The 18,266-nt window shown below is 33.5% G+C and overlaps 1 protein-coding gene and 1 non-coding gene across 3 annotated transcripts; one reads left to right on the top strand and one right to left on the bottom strand.

Annotated features, from left to right (window-relative positions):
- Window positions 1–2,519: 2,519 nt before the first annotated feature.
- On the top strand, window positions 2,520–2,592 carry TRNAK-UUU (transfer RNA lysine (anticodon UUU)). Its single transcript has one exon. It is a non-coding gene; the product is annotated as a tRNA-Lys (tRNA).
- A 3,851-nt stretch (window positions 2,593–6,443) lies between these two features.
- On the bottom strand, window positions 6,444–12,489 carry LOC139892325 (uncharacterized). 2 transcript variants are annotated; one of them, XM_071875389.1, is made up of 9 exons: window positions 12,198–12,489; window positions 11,983–12,110; window positions 10,826–10,930; window positions 10,553–10,645; window positions 9,102–9,176; window positions 8,484–8,546; window positions 7,955–8,064; window positions 6,808–6,882; window positions 6,444–6,720 (listed from the first exon to the last, which is right to left on the bottom strand). In XM_071875389.1, exons 1-8 carry the CDS (start codon window positions 12,418–12,420, stop codon window positions 6,855–6,857), a joined length of 825 nt encoding a protein of 274 aa, XP_071731490.1. In that variant the 5' UTR covers window positions 12,421–12,489; the 3' UTR covers window positions 6,444–6,720; window positions 6,808–6,854. The 2 variants fall into 2 exon arrangements, with proteins under 2 accessions (XP_071731490.1, XP_071731491.1); XM_071875390.1 differs by having other exon boundaries at window positions 6,822–6,882.
- Between the last annotated feature and the right edge of the window lie 5,777 nt (window positions 12,490–18,266).

Below are 18,266 nucleotides of genomic sequence, written 5' to 3'. Positions count from 1 at the left end.
GCCGTATTTCATATTAAAAATAATAGTATTTCACATACCACCGCTCGCACATCACGCTCCTCTACAACTACCTTTCGCCCAACATGATCATGAACAAAGCCAGAGAATTGCGTTGATAGATGGACGAAACGAACTAACCCACTAGTTATGATCGCAACGGTTGAAGAAAGAAATAGAATGGTGTCCCCTTTCACCCAGGGGACATCCTCAGAAAACAATGTCGGGGACAGGGTGAGAGCTTTCTGGTGCTTACATCCTTTAAGTGTTGGTTTTTTTGGTTTCATCCTGAGTAGCCTCATTACTTCCCAAGCTACTAATAAAAGGCTAGTTTTCATGAATTTTAGACCAAGCTACTAATAAACTTTGATTTTCAGCTAATCCATCACTAACTCCCTACTTCGATGGAAATGGGGAAGAGTCCTTTCACAGCCGCTCCTCTACAACTACCTTTCGCCTAACATGATCATGAACAAAGCCAGAGAATTGCGTTGATAGAAGGACGAAACGAACTAATCCACTAGTTATGATCGCAACGGTTGAAGAAAGAAATAGAATGGTTGAGAGCTTTCTGTTGCTTACATCCTTTAAGTGTTGGTTTTTCCGGTTTCATCCTGAGTAGCCTCATTACTTCCCATTAGGCGACCTGTTGCTTTTAAAATTTCCGGTCTCATATGTGATTGAAAAATTGGAGCTTATCTGCATCGGTGGATGAAGATTCTTTGGTGCATGTGAAGTCGTTGGATGAATTGCCAAGTAGATCATATCGGGATGTCGTTGTTTCTCTGCACGGGTTTGTAAACGAATGTGTGAGTTATACCAAGTACTTAGTAAATCATAGACCACTTAAAATCTACTTTCTCTAGAGGGATGATCCTCAAATATCCCTCGAAAATTAAACTATTGTATAGTATTCAATTTAAGAACGCACAACAATTGAAATGATAAGTCCGTATTGGTAAACCAACTATTTTTTGACTAATTGGATTAGATAAGAATGTGTCTTACCCTCCATCTAAATCACACCCTTGCTGATCCAGGGGCTAAGAAATATAACTTTAGTCTAAGTAACCTTTGTCGTACAACCTCTTTTCATCCTACACTTGGAACGTTATACTCGGGGTTCCACACAATCCTATGTTGCTTCCCAAGGTCGTTATCTAGCCTTCATAGATGACTTTTAAAGTTTTCTAGAGCTGGTCGACTTTCATATTGAGTCATTGAAAAGATGTTTTAGTTACTTCAACAACGTTCCATTAGAAAAGTTTACACTTTGAAAATAAGGCATATCAGTGGGACGTCAAATGCAGTTTAAGGGCAGCTGACTGAATAGAAAGTAGGTAGACCCACTTTGATCAATTAGTGAAAATTTTGTCTGGACTCGAAATCACCGTTGCATTGAGAACTTCGACAGGGTCGAAATGCGTTAGGTTCTTAGTCTTCGATAAGTATTGCATGACCAAATAATTCAAGGGAGCGCCAAAAAAAGGGTGCTTCGAATCAGAATTAACCGCTAGCGTTGATCCCCTCAATGCGTCCGCGGGTCAGTCATCTATTTGTTGATGGTCTTGTTATCGCGGACGTTCTTCTGTTGGTTCCATCCATTCCCAATCCTCATGAATCAAGTAAGCCTCAACATGCATGCCCATGGTACATGTGGGTAAATTGTATAAATTTGGGTGAAAGACATTAACCAATGGAAATCATAGTCACCGATCGTGCCATAATGAGCCCCAAAAGGGAAGTCGATTATAAAATGGAACCATAGGCTCCATATGAAAAACATAGGCACGAATTGTATGCGTTTTAAGTTGCTTTTGTTTTGCTTTTGCTTTTGTATGTTACATTATCTAGTGTTGTTGACAAAGTACTTTATTGAGCTTGATTGTTTTAGAAAGGTGGAGTTTATTGGATGTTGATCTTCTTTTAATAGTATGTAAGTTTTTATTTTAACACCAGTTTGGGATCATCCAGGGGGACTAAACCACTCACGCGTTTATCTCCTGAAGTTGCATAGCATGCCCCAACTACTGGTTAAGAGGAAACTTGGCCCAATCCGAGGGCATGGGCGGTAAACCCCCCTCCTCCACTGCCCCCGTAACGTGATGTGCGAAAGGCATTCTTGGCTAGAATTCAAAGGTTAAGGGGGCAACCTTGTGTGCAATGTTGCACCCCACGAGAGTTGAACTCCCGACCTCTCGCTAAAAGAGGCAGACTACTATCACATGAGCTACAACACAATGTTTTTAATATTATGTAAGTATATGTATGTATTGAGGTTTTTTCTCCATATAGGTTCACTAGACTGTCTAACGAAGTACAATTGCATAAAATCAAACTAAGTCTTAATATTTGATTACTAATTGGTACTAAACAATATAAGTAGTAGAATTATCTTTGCATTACTTTACCATTTATATTTCGTTGTTAATTTGAGCTTGAAAGCATGAGCCGAACTGGTGAAAAGTTTCACTAGGAAGTTTTAACTTACAAATATCTTGAAAATACCATTTCGTCAGTTAGCCGTTCTAGCTCAGTTGGTAGAGCGCGTGGCTTTTAACCACGTGGTCGTGGGTTCGAGTCCCACGGATGGCGATTAACGTTTTTTTATGTAGCCTATAAAATTTTAATGATGATTATGTTAAAATCTTAAAACAATCGCTGGATGAAGTCCGACATTTAACACCCATCAGCTGATAACCTAGCAATACAATGCTCTATAATGTATGACACTATGACACACCTATTTGGCTATTTCTGCCAATCACGATTGATTTCTTTGTAACTACGTCCATGACTTATTTTTTTGAAGTGATCCCAGATGTTGAAATGATTGTGTATTTGCTCAATAAGATTTAAACTGTGCAACAATTCACCAAAATTTTCTTTAGGGTAGAGTGGTAGCTGTATATCTAAGCTCTTTTGTGGGTCTTTTGATACAATCACCTTTCACATCCAGGTTGTAAAAGTCGCTAGTCGGTGACTATTCGGTTTTTGATTAACTTTGACTGATTTTCACCTAATAAATCCGATATTAGCCTAATAAGTCTGACGTTGGTTGAACAAATCTGACTTAGACTGATTAAATTCGACTTATGACTAATTTGACCCGTTGGCCAACTTGAGCATAGCCGGGTCGGACTATCCCAAAATCTGACTAGTTGGTCTAGACGAGACTTTTTCAACACTTTCACATTGTTCGTGGTGACTTAATATAATAAAATGTTACGGTAAAATGTTACGGTCACTTTCTTCATATTGTTTGTTGTGATTTACTCAGTAATATTATAATTTTTCTAGAAAAGATTTACTATTATAAATTTGATACAGTCACTTTCTTCACATTGTTTGTGGTGATTTAATATTTTACATTGCTACAAGTTCCATAAAAACTCTGAAGTTAATGGTAACACTTGAGACTTAGTTAATTTTCCTAACCACCAACTAATTACTGAAATGATTCATCAAACCTTAACTATTTCAGGTGCAATGACCAGCTTTTTGTGAAGACCTGGACCTCATTGAAAATTATCACTCTAACTTGTCCCAATTAACGGTTTATTGCTATAAAAAAAAATTTAAGTTCTGGATTATGTTGACAATCATGTGAATAAAAAGGATTCGGTAATCAATTGAATGCACAAGTCAACTGAATATTATATAATGACCAAATATGTTACAATTGTTGTTGTACTAAAACGATTAACATAGTAACAATAACTGTTGCTATATTTCAATGATTATCCTTTTGTTTGGTTAGTTGCTTTTTAGGTGTGAGTTTTCTTGTTTTCCCCCGGCCTTTTGTATTTACTGTTGAAGGCGTTTTCTTTTGAAAAACAACCTAGTTTCTATATGAGTATTCGGTTTTTTGCCAAAAAATAATAATAATAATAAAAAATAAATAAATAAATTTCAATGATTATCATAGTCCCTTGCAGGTTCATCATTATTTGCAGTTGAAGACAACTACATCTTTTCCAACCCAACCAAATACTTAAACTTATTTTATTGGTCTAATAAATTAAATTAACAACTATACTTATCTTTTATATTAATAATTACTCCGTATTATTGTTATCCGAATGCACATTTTTTCTTTCTAAGATTTGTCAACAATGGTGCTTCCTGCTCCACCCCTCTCCCTCGTTTGCATTTTATCAATTGTCACTCTTTACTTGATGATATGTTACGCCATTATCGGATTCATCGCCAGATCAGACGTTCTTCGAGTTGACTACCACCATGCGCCATTGGGGTTGACTATGGAAGAGTTACAAAGGTTACAATGTTTTAATCATAGGATCAATGAAGACGAAGGAGAATCATTGAGTTGTACAATATGTTTGGATGATTTTAAGGATTTTGAGGTATGCAAAAGATTTCCAAATTGTGAACATGTGTTTCATAGTCATTGCATTGACCTTTGGTTGGTTCATAGAAGAACTTGTCCGGTTTGTAGGACAACTTTTGATCATCTCATTCAAGTTGTTTAACATCTTTTTTATTTGTACATATCTTCTTCTTTTCTTTTTGTTTTGATAATATTTTGATTTGATTTGATTTGATTCTTGAATCATAATGATATTTTCCATGGCCAAACGGTATGGAAAGTGCAAATTTTAGTAGCCATATTGTTGGGTACTATTTCGTTGTCCTTTAGTTGGAAATTATTTTTTGGGTAAAGGATATCTACCCGATGAATATATTAAACCTCAAATAAAGATACAAACGTACAACACAAGAACAGCAATGGGGCATACCCCAAAACTAACACGCCGGGCAAAAACGCCACAACCAGACACAACAAGCCACAAACAATCACACTACAACCTCAAAAAAAAACAACAAACCAAGAAAGAAAGACTTAAGGAATCTTCCACGCATCCTTCATAACAATCTTACATTAGTTGGAAATTAAGGAATAACAATCTTGGATCATTCTTCCAAGTTACAAGTGAAACATAAGTTGTTTGTGAGATCATATTGTTTTGTAGTATGCACCTTTTAACAGGTTTCTAATTGTATAGCTATTTTGATAAATGCATTTGCCGTTAAAAAGGATTGTTTCTTAAAACCCTAGTGCTAGTTCTGACTCCATTCTATTGTAATAATGACTAATGTACTTGAACTGAAATCATCTCTGTTCTATAGTTTTTCATTTGAGAAGAAAAAAATAACTTGAAAGAATTTGGAGGATAATTATCTCTTTCTTTCTTTCTTTCTTTCCAACATTTTCACCCAGATTAAAAAAAAAAATTATTTACATCTTTTTATTTCTCTTCCTTTACTTCTTTCTTTTTATAAAAGAGTAACAACGGAGTGTAAAAGAAGAAAAAACATCAAACAATTTTAAAAAAACGGAAATTCATTAAAAACACTAGCAAGAAGCTCTGGGAAAATATTATTAAAAAAAAAAAAAAAAAATCAAAGGATACTTAACCAGCAACCAAAGCAGTATGCATTATATGAACAGAAAGCAAACGTCCGGATCATTCAATACAACGGTATGAACACGATACCAAGGCAAACCCATAACATGAGTGATTCGGCAGATTTTGATTCCTACATATCAACCCATGTGGTACATTATACCATATATATAAGATCCATCTGTATAGATATCACCATCAACATCCAGAAAAACCAAACATTCCAATTAATCCTAGCCATTTTATATATGCGTGAGAGCCAATCGAACGCCTTGACAATGATATCATCAACTAGAGGTCTTCTCTATAAACATCACAAAACTGTTAGAATGTTATAATTCACCCATGATTCTTATTGATCAAAGAGGCCAAATATATAGTACATGATCTGATCCCTTAATTTTAGGGATCCTACATTTAATATGAGATATGGATAGATGTGCCTACATTTAATGCTAGATATTACATAAGATGTTGTCTACGTCTAATATCCGTTAACATCCCCCAGCAGTTTGAGCGGGAGAGGAATGAACGGTCAAACTGGATTAAAACGCTAAAAACTAAATAACATTATTCTTTCCGAGCAGACTGATATTCGTTGATGTGGTTGCGTATTGCTTGACTGGTTTCCTTTTCCGTAACGTTTCTTTTTACGTCGTGACTTGCTTTGCCTAAGGATTGAGCAGGACTTGGGCATTGAACTTTGTCGACGATAACCAGTCTTTATCGGAAGAGATTATTATTCTTATTATTAATTTTTTTTTTTCAAGGTTTGGAACCTAGTCTAGCTAAGCGGCTCATCCTCACGCCGATGGAACAGGAGATTTACGGGTCGGCAAGAAACTTAATTTGAATTCACCCATGATTCTTATTGATCAAAGAGGCCAAATATATAGTACATGATCTAATCTCATATCCCTTGATTTTAGAGATCCTACATTTAATATGAGATATGGATAGATATGCCTACATTTAATGCTAGATATTACATAAGATATTGTCTACGTCTAATATCCGTTAACAAAAACGATAAGTATTGCAATTTTCATGGAGGAACTGTGTAATGTTGATAACATTTGTGAAACGAGTTTAAACAGATGCACAATACAACATGAACTTTCAGTCACTTTCACACTGAAATCTCACTAGCATTCATAATTAATGCCTTCATCTAGCAGTGTGTAAGGCCATGCAACATCTGGAAACATAAAATCTCTTTTCGATGTAAAACAATGTCCTCTTCCACCTGATATAATAGGTTGGATCAAGCGCCTAAAACATCATAACAATTTTCCTGCACATTCCAACAGTTGTCTTGTTAAAACAAGGAGAATCAAGATAATATAATATAAGTTTTAGTGAAAGGAGAGATCAAAAATACCCATTGTAGTTTACCATGATCCTTCATATGTTTCTTTCCTAATAATTTTAAGAACGAGACAACACCCCTTTTGAGCTGCACATACAAAAGCAAAAACGATAAGATTGAAGTCGAGTATTATATGAGTTCTTTTCTGACTAATAGTGTGCACAGACGATCTCATACTCCGAAGTAGTAGTGGTAGCAGTAGTAACTGAACAAAAGATAATATCTGGCAGAAACCATCGCAAGATGACCTAACGTTTGGCTCATGTTCAAACCCCACTAGCAACAATCTTTACATTGTGCCTTATGGTCGGTTGTTTTGGGGTTTTTGCCCTAGCTGGTTTTCTCTAAATTGGACTTTCTGGGCAGTTAACGGTTTCCTCCTGACACGTGGTCCGGATATGATCGAATGGGTAACTCCTAACATGTTAAAAAAAACACATCTTGTGGTAAAGGAAAGGGTCAAAAACGGTCACGGAATAACCCAGTTAGGCCGCGTACATCGGAGTAAAAAATACTCACCTTTCCACGGTATAACATGGACACGGAAACCTCTTTCGTTTACCCGTTTATGACATGATAAAAATTATTTTGACTCTAACATAGGTGCCCATAGCCAAACTATTTTTCAACATGCAGGTTCACTAGATTGGGAGGCTACCCATTAGTTGGTTCACACTTTAATCTTTGCTTTAGTTTCTGCTAGTTTCTAAACTATAGGATGGATAATTGGGCATCGATTTGGCTAACTTGATAGTTATCATCTTTGAACCACTTAAGTCAAAGTAATATGCAACAACTCCTATTTTGGGTATCCAAGGATATCATTTCCTTTCAAAGTTTACCCATTTTCTCCACTGATTACAACATAATGAGACTGATTATGGTACCACATGTTTTATCGACTTACTTCTATTTCAAGGTGTATTTTTGGTATTGATCATCACCCAAACTCAGTGTCATACTTTTTCTTGGATAATAGATGGAACCAATTTGGATTCACGATGAAAACTTTATAGTTTGAGTAACATAATTACTATTACTTGGGCTACTTGACACATTGGCTGTTAATATTAGCAACGATAATATTTTCAACTTGATAAAAATGGCACATGTGTTAAACAAAACTATGCATTTTATGAAACTATATATCAGAACGAACCTAGGGACGGTCCCACGACGCCGTGGATCATATTCGGTTGCATGTCTGAGAGCTCTTGCAAATGCTTTGAATGTTGCCTCAATTATATGGTGAGAATTTTTCCCAGCAAGCTGCATTATTTGTATCATACAAACAAATTGGTTATTGGCTAAAAAAGATCAATTAAAAGTTCTATTGATCATCAGTAGGTAATTTTAGGTTGGTAACCAAAAAAGGATTTGCAAAAATTTAACTAATGAGTGGGTCAGTTTGGGTTGCATTTTATCTCAAATGTGTCAGATCAATACTTTGGCTAAAGCAATAACGGCTCAAATGGATTTAAAGATACCCGAAATATATATTTGTTGCATACAACTACCCAAACCATTTTACTTGGATTTAGATGATTAGTTTGTAATCACAATTTACTGTTCATCACCAAAAATATGGAACCTGACCTGGGCCATTTCAACTTTCAAACGTGTACCAGATTTGACATACTTTAATTCCCTTGCTGCAACTAGTAAGTGGTTTAAGTTACTTGAATTACCTGTCGGATGTGAAGTGTCATTCCAGATGTATTGACCAATGACTGGAAAAAGTGTTCCACGAGCTGTGCTTCACAAATATGTCAGTAAAACGGATAATATTGATCGATATTACTATCCATTAACTGTGTAATTGACCAACTATATTGGTTATTACACAAGCCACAACAATCAAAAGCCTCGAATTGACACACTAATAGTGAACAAAAGCTTACTATATAAAGCTTTTGTGTGATCAATTCAAGTTAGGATATATACCACCTACAGATTCAGTCTTTAATATATAATGTGATGGTTTGCTAATTGTGCATAATTAACAGTTGCAGTAACCAAATAATAATCCAGGTAACCAAACTATGTGTCCTTTCTTCCTCTATAGTCATTCAAAACAGTATATCCATGTTGTGCTATACCCAAAAAAAAATTAAAATAAAAATAAAAAAATTAACACAAATAAATCCAGATAGAACCACACTTGTTCACATTTGAACATTTAGATGCAGTTGATTAAGTAAATATTAATTACAGAAAATTACTAACTACTATATATGCACCTTGTAATTCAGGTTACATCATGATAAATATTATACTAGTTAGTATAACAAAAAAGAAATGAGTACCTGTGTGTCATACGTTCCAACTCTCTCTGTGGGAATTTGCAAGTCATAACTTAAGTGTGGCCTTCCAGATAAATCCTACAAGAATATGCAAATAATAAAATATGGGTTTTATATTTAATGCAGCTACAACTAAAGCTAATTCCAAGAATTTTATGGGTTTTATATATAATGTAGATGAGGGTCTCGAACAAGTTTATTAGACAGGTGTAATACAATTTTATGCATGAAAAGTCAAATTTTAACCGTAATACGTCTGTTTGTTTCCTTATAAAATTTCCTCTTTGATCCTTCCAATACTCTCTTCTCCACCTCCCCTTAGTTACATTTATCCATATTAACTGTGTGTTCTTTGGTTCAGAATAGATTCCAACCCTACATGGAAATCGGGCCACTTAACCAGATTTGAAACAGTAAATCAATCTGAAAGAGTGAAACCAAAAACTAAATTCAGTCAAACCAGCCGTTATCCGATTTAAAACACACGCGCGCACGCGCACACACACACTCTTAGACACCTCTCAAGAGTTACATAATGCTTTGCAGCTACCATTTTTACTTATAATTTATCATTTCGCTCCAACCTATGGCCTGAACGCAAGACATTAGTGTAATAAACTAACTAATACTATGGTTACAGCATATAGCATGATATACAAACTACTACTATTATATCATACAAACCACCGAATAAAAAAATTAATTTCTCTTCAAAAATAAATTTGAAGTGAGATGTATATATAAAGTTGGTCAAAATTGTATTGCATTCCCACAGTGAAACGCATGTATTTTATGCGTAGTTATACAACAACAACAACAACAACAACAACGATACCCAATTCCACTAAAGTGGAGTATGGGGGAGGTTAGATGTAGACAGTCTTTCCTCTACCCTAGAGTAAAAGGGAAGTCATTCCTCCACCCACGGATATCTATCGGTCCGCGGGTAGAAGAAGTCGTCCCTCCCTATACTAGAGGGCAGAGAGGCTGCTTCCTAAAGACCTCCGGCCAGAAGAACCATGAACTCCGTTAAGTGAAGTAACTAAATGCAAGTAAAGTAAATAAAATAGAAACCTTACCATGGAAAATGTAAAGAAAAATATAGCATGTAACAAAGTAAAGTAATAGAACATGTAGGTGAAATATGTGTTAAATATGCAAGTATAACAAGCCATGTATGTATAATATGTGTATGTAAACATGTAGGTGTGAAGCATGTAGGTATAATATGCAGTATAAAACATGTAAGTATACTATGTAAGCATAAAGACATGTAACATGTAAATACGTGTAATTTAATGCGATATAATGTAATGCAAAACATGTACCGGTAAATACGATATAATTTAATGCGTAGTTATAATTAACATTTATTTTGAATTTGTATTATTGCCATCATCAATAACACTGGTTGTTCTTATTGTTCCAACGATAAACATCTAATTAACACTTACCAGAGAAACATGTACTAGTGCCTCATCAAGTGGAGCTGTGAAGTCACCAAACCGGTTAATTCCTTTCCTATCACCAAGTGCATTCAGCAAGGCCTGAACGCAACCAAATTAAAACTTTATATCTTTTATGCAACAATTATATACACTTGTAAATGAAAACATATGAGAGCATCTTTTCTATTGTTTAACATGAACAAACATGTTTGCTTTGCAGAACCATCGAATAATTTGAAAAAAATATCAGATTCGGTATGCTATGGATTAAAAGATCACCGTTCCAATGGCAAGGGCAACATCTTCGTTAGTGTGGTGATCATCAATGTGAATATCCCCAACAGCTTTCACATGAACATCGAATAATCCATGGGATGCAAGTTGCTGACACAAAACACCACCAATATGAGCATTATATTATAAGATCTCAAGTTACACTATAAAATCATTAAACTTCGATTAGTAATAACAAGTGAGTTTTAAATTACTTTCTGCATATGCTATTAATAATAGTAAGACAAGAAAAAGCCTCGCTCAAAGTCGTAACTAGAAAGTAGTATTACTTTCTTATGTTCCACAAAGTTTGAATCCACCCAATATACAATTCTATAAACAAGCAACGCATATAAGCTGAAGTACAAGATTATGGTGATAAAATTGTTTTTCATCAAGATGACAGGTAACTAAGGGTGCATTTGATAAAACTGAATGATTAAGCGTTGAATGGTTCATAATCTGAATGATTCGAAAGTTCTGAAAAAATTGAAATTGCTTCTGAATAACAATAAATTGTTTGATAATCATTTTGAAAGATTAATGGGAATGATGTAAAATGACCTTATTAACATTCGACATGAATAAAAACTACAATATATTTGTTTAATAAGTGTTTTTCATATAATTTAAATAGAATATTACATAAAATATAGGTGCTTAATAGTTAAGAGAGTATTACAGCTTTGAATGGTTCAGCACTGAATGAATGTTGAACTATTCGGCACTATCTGCCATTCAGAGGTCCGTAACAATCTCAATGAATGATGTATGGTTCAGCATTTAGCGCTAAACCATTCAGTTAAGAGGTAAACAAACGCACCATAAGTAACTATACACGCCCATCCCCATATATAACTGTCTCCTAGATGGAAACACACAATTTAAGAATAACACATCTATAGTACTATCATTTTTCTCTTGTATAATGACAGTTTTTGGCCTTACCAGTTATTAGTTCTCTTTGAGCTCTAAGCTAGTAACTTAGAATAGGATTAATATAATAAACTAATCAAATTTACCTTTTCTGTTTTAGAAGTGGACATCTATTATGATAAACTTAATATAATTTGATAAGTTCACACTCATTGAACCCTCAATTTTATTTTAGACCAAAAAATTATTCAAAAAACTTAAAGAGTTAAGGAAACAATAAAACTAACATCTAGCATGTGATCAAGAAAAGGTATTCCAGTGGAGCTGTCAGGTGAACCAACGCCATCCAAATTTAATTCCACAAATACATTCGTTTCATTTGTAACCCTTTTTACCGTTCCAATTCGATCTTTGACTGCATAAATCAAACAAAATTAAGTACAATCAATAGCTGATTAATTAAATTCAAACAACTATCATCAATACTGCTAGGGTTTGTTACCTGTATCTACAGCAGCGATGACAGAAGAGGCGCTACAAACTGTTGATGATTTTTGTGATTCCATTACGGAATTGAAGTTGCTAATATATCGTTGATTGATAGAAACAAGTGAATGATTGAATTGCGATGGTGCGATTGAAACCCTAGGTGAAGGTGCAGCTGGTTTTCGAAGCAGTCGAGAAACTGAAGTACTGATGCAAGTGTGTGGGACCAATAGTTCCATTTGTGTTTCAATAATCAGATTTGAAATTCAGGTGTTTGTGTGTGAAAGTGAAAAGCAGAGACAATAAACCAAGATTATATCGAAAACTATCTTATTGACGGGGTGATTATAAATTTATTTTAATTTTATACTTTTATTATTTTTAATTTACCTGACTTTTCAACTTATTTTACTGACTTTTTTTAGAATGGGTATCGGATTCATTTTAAGAACCTATTAATCTCAAGTGTAGAGTGTAGTGTACTAAGATTTATAAATATAAATATAAATTTCTTTTATTGATCATTCCGAATAGATGAAGGAAGAATTAAAAACACGAATCGATATGTGACCGTCACGTCATTACTTTTTAGAAAGATTGAACACTATCTATCAAGAAGAATTTGAACTAAAACTTTGTTACGACATTTATTTCGTACATCAGTTTGGGATCACTCAAGAAGACTTAACCACACATACGTTTATCTTCCGTATAACTCGCCTCCAACTACTAACCTGGAGTAGGGATGGCAATGTATCATATAATCGGGTGACGTCATATTCATATCCATATCCATTTAGTATTTGTTCATTGATCATATCCATATCCATATCCATTTAATTTTAGTTCATCCATCCATATCCATATTAAATGGATTAAGCGGGTTAATGGATATCCATTGGATATTCGAAACAAATTATAATAGTTCTGAATTGCGATGAAAACAAAAATGTAATATAACAAAAATAAATATAACGTGACATAATTAAAATCTATCCACAAAAACGTATAATGTTTGTTGAAAATAGAACACACTTTGTTGAATACACTATTATGACAAACTATATGAGTATTTTGTATGTTTATTCTGTTAGATATACGTGTTTAATTATATTATATCATACTTAATTTATTATATAGATGCAAGAAAAATGTATGTGTAACGATAAATAGATTTGTAATAGTAAATGTATACATATATATCTATATTTATATATTTGTATATGCATTTCGGGTGTTGATGGATATATTCATGGATGAAAATTTTCATCCAAAACCATATTCATTTAGATTCATCCATATCCTTATTCATATCCATTTAAGTTCGCCCATATCCATCAAACTAGGGTGGATCGGGTGACCATTGTCATCCCTAACCTGGAGGAAACACGGACCGATTCGAGGGCATGGCCGGTAAAACCCACCTTCCCGATGCCCCCACACTAAGCGAAATGTGACCTTGGTGGATACAGAAATAACATTGATTGCAATGTTACAGCCTGACCTTAAACTTTAATATAGTACATATTTTTTATACGCAAAAAACATTTAAAACTTGAAATGGCTCAGGCTCGCTAATGTTTTTTCTAGACCATCTTTACATGGATAGTTACTCGTAAACACAAAATGTAGACATGCAACACGATTGAAAGACATATTAGACAGGGCCGGCCCTAGGGTAGGCCACAGGGGCGACCGCACCCAGACATCACATTTTAAGGGGCATCAAATCTGGAGTTCTGAGTTTTTTTAAGTGCAGTTGAGTTTTTTTTTGTAAGTTCAGAGGAGAAATTTCATGAAGGAAGGAAGAGGAAGAAGAAAATATCAAAAGTTGGAAAGAGAAAAAAATCTTTTGTTCTTTAATATTGTAAAAAAAAATTTCCTTTGTTAGATGTGTTAATTTTATTAAAATCCAATATATCGTACAACAGATATAGCGTATTGTACAATCACATATGAATATTGAAATTCTAATCTAGCAATAGAGGTGTCATAATAATGTGAATTCATAAAATAAGCTAAATAAGTTTACTGATTTCTTAATATAATATTCCATAACACTACTTGATTTTTAAATTTTCTTTAATTAATTTAATTATTTCTACAAAGAAGAAAAGTCATTTTTTGAAAGTCCTATTTTATTGTTGTGTCACAGACAAGTTTTGGTGTATTATAAAAATGAATCTTTTTAAGACGTCAATTTTTGAGAAAATGTTTAAGAATAAAAATGTAAAGTTGATTGTCTTTTTTGAAGGTAGACAATTATTTTGAAACAAAATAAAAATAGAATTATAGACACATATTTCGGGATAGATCAAGTAATAGTCTAATAATTTAGACACATTTTACATTAACTTGATATTTTTCTTTTATAAATTACGCATTATTTAAATCACGTATGAAAAAGAAAAAGACACTATAAATTTTTCAACTAGACTCGAAATCACTTTTATCGCAGTTTATCTCTTCAAATGGTCAAAATAAATTTATTTAAAGAAAAAAAATTAACGTGAAAATGAGTTATATAAGTTGGTTAGCTTTCGAACACTTGTTTATAAATAGAGTATGGGCATTATTTGATCAATTCGTCCCGGGCAACAGAACACTCGGGACCGGCCCTGATATTAGAGACATTCCAACAGTTAACAAGGAATGTTGGATTATAAACAAGGCAACTAGGTTTAGAGATCAAAAACAAAAAATAAAATTGTAGTTAACTTGAACGACAGTTAGTTAGGTGAACTTTAATAAAGTATATAATATAATATTTACAAATACAATTACAATATTAAAATTATCATAACAAAATAAATCAATCCCAATAAATAAATAAAAAAAATGGGGGTGTGTGAGAGAGAAAGTGAGGAGAGAGAATGAGAGAAGTGAGAAACATTTTCCGGCGAGCACGAGGGTGGAACGAGATCGATACAATGGCGGACTGCAGGATCGACTTACTAGGCTATTCGGAATCCACTTGACTTCCTTCATGTTTTTCAACTTTCCGACAAATTGGAGCGTGGGAGATTTATGGAGAACGTTTAAACCATATGGCGATATTAGGGATGTATACATGGCAAGTAAAAGATTAAGCAACGGCCACAGGTTTGCCTTTGTTCGATTCGCAAATGTTCATGATGCTGATCTGCTACTTTCCTCCTTATTGAAAATCAAATTCAACGACTTACCTATTCGAGTGTTTAAAGCCTTTGACAGAAAACAACCCTTTCAACCTAAACCTAACCCTACCTTCAACCATCCCCAACACAATCAAACCAACAATCACAGCAACTACAAACCTACCTTCAACCATAATCAACCAAAAACTGACCAAAACCAACCTAACTCACCTAAAACTTACTCAACAACTTACAAAAATCACCAGTACAACAACAACGGCCATAGAGATCATCGGTTCTATAGTACGGTGGCCGGTAACAACCCATTTGAACCCAGGAACATCCCAAATCGGCCTGATCTTAGGGAACACTTACAGAAGGCTAAACCTGATCTTAGAGAATTCTTAAACGATAGGGGGAAAGACAATAAGTCTGGAATCGAAAAGAAAGTTTTCATCCACCGTTCTGAATGCCCGAACCATTTTGCCAAACGTTCTATTCTTGGTATTATAAAAAACTAGGAAAACATACAGCAGATCCGTGATATAAGTCGGGCAGAAGGATTGGGTGTAGTGACCCGAACTTTTCCATGTTTTTATATATTAAATGAAATTGATATTTACATTATTAAATATTTCCAACATGTTAAGCAATCAAACTTGTTAAGACTTGATTAATTGAAATAGGTTTCATATAGACAATTGACCACCCAAGTTGACCGGCGATTCACGAACGTTAAAACTTGTAAAAACTATATGATGACATATATAATATATATAGTTAACATGATATTATGATAAGTAAACATATCATTAAGTATATTAACAATGAACTACATATGTAAAAACAAGACTACTAACTTAATGATTTTGAAACGAGACATATATGTAACGATTATCGTTGTAACGACATTTAATGTATATATATCATATTAAGATATACTAATACATCATGATATCATGATAATGTAATAATTTAACATCTCATTTCATTTAATAAACAATGGGTTAACAACATTTAACAAGATCGTTAACCTAAAGGTTTCAAAACAACACTTACATGTAACGACTAACGATGATTTAACGACTCAGTTAAAATGTATATACATGTAGTGTTTTAATATGTATTCATACACTTTTGAAAGACTTCAAGACACTTATCAAAATACTGCTACTTAACAAAAATGCTTACAATTACATCCTCATTCAGTTTCATCAACAATTCTACTCGTATGCACCCGTATTCGTACTCGTACAATACACAGCTTTTAGATGTATGTACTATTAGTATATACACTTCAATGATCAGCTCTTAGCAGCCCATGTGAGTTACCTAACACATGTGGGAACCAACATTTGGCAACTAGCATGAAATATCTCATAAAATTACAAAAATATGAGTAATCATTCATGACTTATTTACATGTAAACAAAATTACACATCCTTTATATCTAATCCATATACCAATGACCAAAAACACCTACAAACACTTTCATTCTTCAATTTTCTTCATCTAATTAATCTCTCTCAAGTTCTATCTTCAAGTTCTATCTTCAAGTTCTAAGTGTTCTTCATAAATTCTACAAGTTCTAGTTTCATAAAATCAAGAATACTTCCAAGTTTGCTAGCTTACTTCCAATCTCGTAGAGTGATCATCCAACCTCAATAAATCTTTATTATTTACAGTAAGATATCTTTTTAATACAAGGTAATACTCATATTCAAACTTTGATTCAATTTCTATAACTATAACAATCTTATTTCGAGTGTAAATCTTACTAGAACTTGTTTTCGTGTCATGATTCTGCTTCAAGAACTTTCAAGCCATCCAAGGATCCTTTGAAGCTAGATCCATTTTTCTCATTTCCAGTAGATTTATCCAAAAAACTTGAGGTAGTAATGATGTTCATAACATCATTCGATTCATACATATAAAGCTATCTTATTCGAAGGTTTAAACTTGTAATCACTAGAACATAGTTTAGTTAATTCTAAACTTGTTCGCAAACAAAAGTTAATCCTTCTAACTTGAATTTTAAAATCAACTAAACACATGTTCTATATCTATATGATATGCTAACTTAATGATTTAAAACCTGGAAACACGAAGAACACTGTAAAACCGGACATACGCCGTCGTAGTAACACCGCGGGCTGTTTTGGGTTAGTTAATTAAAAACTATGATAAACTTTGATTTAAAAGTTGTTCTTCTGGGAAAATGATTTTTCTTATGAACATGAAACTATATCCAAAAATCATGGTTAAACTCAAAGTGAAAGTATGTTTTCTAAAATGGTCATCTAGACGTCGTTCTTTCGACTGAAATGACTACCTTTACAAAAATGACTTGTAACTTATATTTCCGACTATAAACCTATACTTTTTCTGTTTAGATTCATAAAATAGAGTTTAATATTAAACCATAGCAATTTGATTCACTCAAAACGGATTTAAAATGTAGAAGTTATGGTTAAAACAAGATTGGATAATTTTTCTTGTTGTAGCAACGTGAAAATTGGTAACAAATCTATATTAATCATATCTTAGCTAACTTATATTGTATTATATATGTATTCTAATATATTATGTAATCTTGGGATACCATAGACACGTATGCAAATGTTTTGACATATCATATCGACCCATGTGTATATATTATTTGGAACAACCATAGACACTCTATATGCAGTAATGTGGGAGTTAGCTATACAGGGTTGAGGTTGATTCCAAAAATATATATACTTTGAGTTGTGATCTAGCCTGAGACGTGTATACACTGGGTCGTGGATTGATTCAAGATAATATATATCAATTTTTTCTGTACATCTAACGTTGGACAACTAGTTGTAGGTTACTAACGAGGACAGCTGACTTAATAAACTTAAAACATCAAAATGTATTAAAAGTGTTGTAAATATATTTTGAATATACTTTGATATATATGTATATATTTGTTATATGTTCGTGA

Source organism: Rutidosis leptorrhynchoides, chromosome 2 (genome assembly GCF_046630445.1).
Source record: "Rutidosis leptorrhynchoides isolate AG116_Rl617_1_P2 chromosome 2, CSIRO_AGI_Rlap_v1, whole genome shotgun sequence".
Lineage (NCBI taxonomy): Eukaryota > Viridiplantae > Streptophyta > Magnoliopsida > Asterales > Asteraceae > Rutidosis > Rutidosis leptorrhynchoides.
Note: the sequence above shows the minus strand (reverse complement) of the source record. Positions and strands in the feature narration are given on the sequence as shown.

What these genes read in the sequence shown, in the direction of transcription:
- LOC139892325 (XM_071875389.1), bottom strand. Translation starts at nt 12,420, where the DNA reads ATGGAACTATTGGTCCCACACACTTGCATCAGTACTTCAGTTTCTCGA. An exon ending in CACTAGTACATGTTTCTCTG is followed by an intron (nt 9,177 to 10,552) that starts GTAAGTGTTAAT and finishes ATATTCTTGTAG; the next exon opens with GATTTATCTGGAAGGCCACA. An exon ending in TGACACTTCACATCCGACAG is followed by an intron (nt 8,065 to 8,483) that starts GTAATTCAAGTA and finishes CAAATAATGCAG; the next exon opens with CTTGCTGGGAAAAATTCTCA.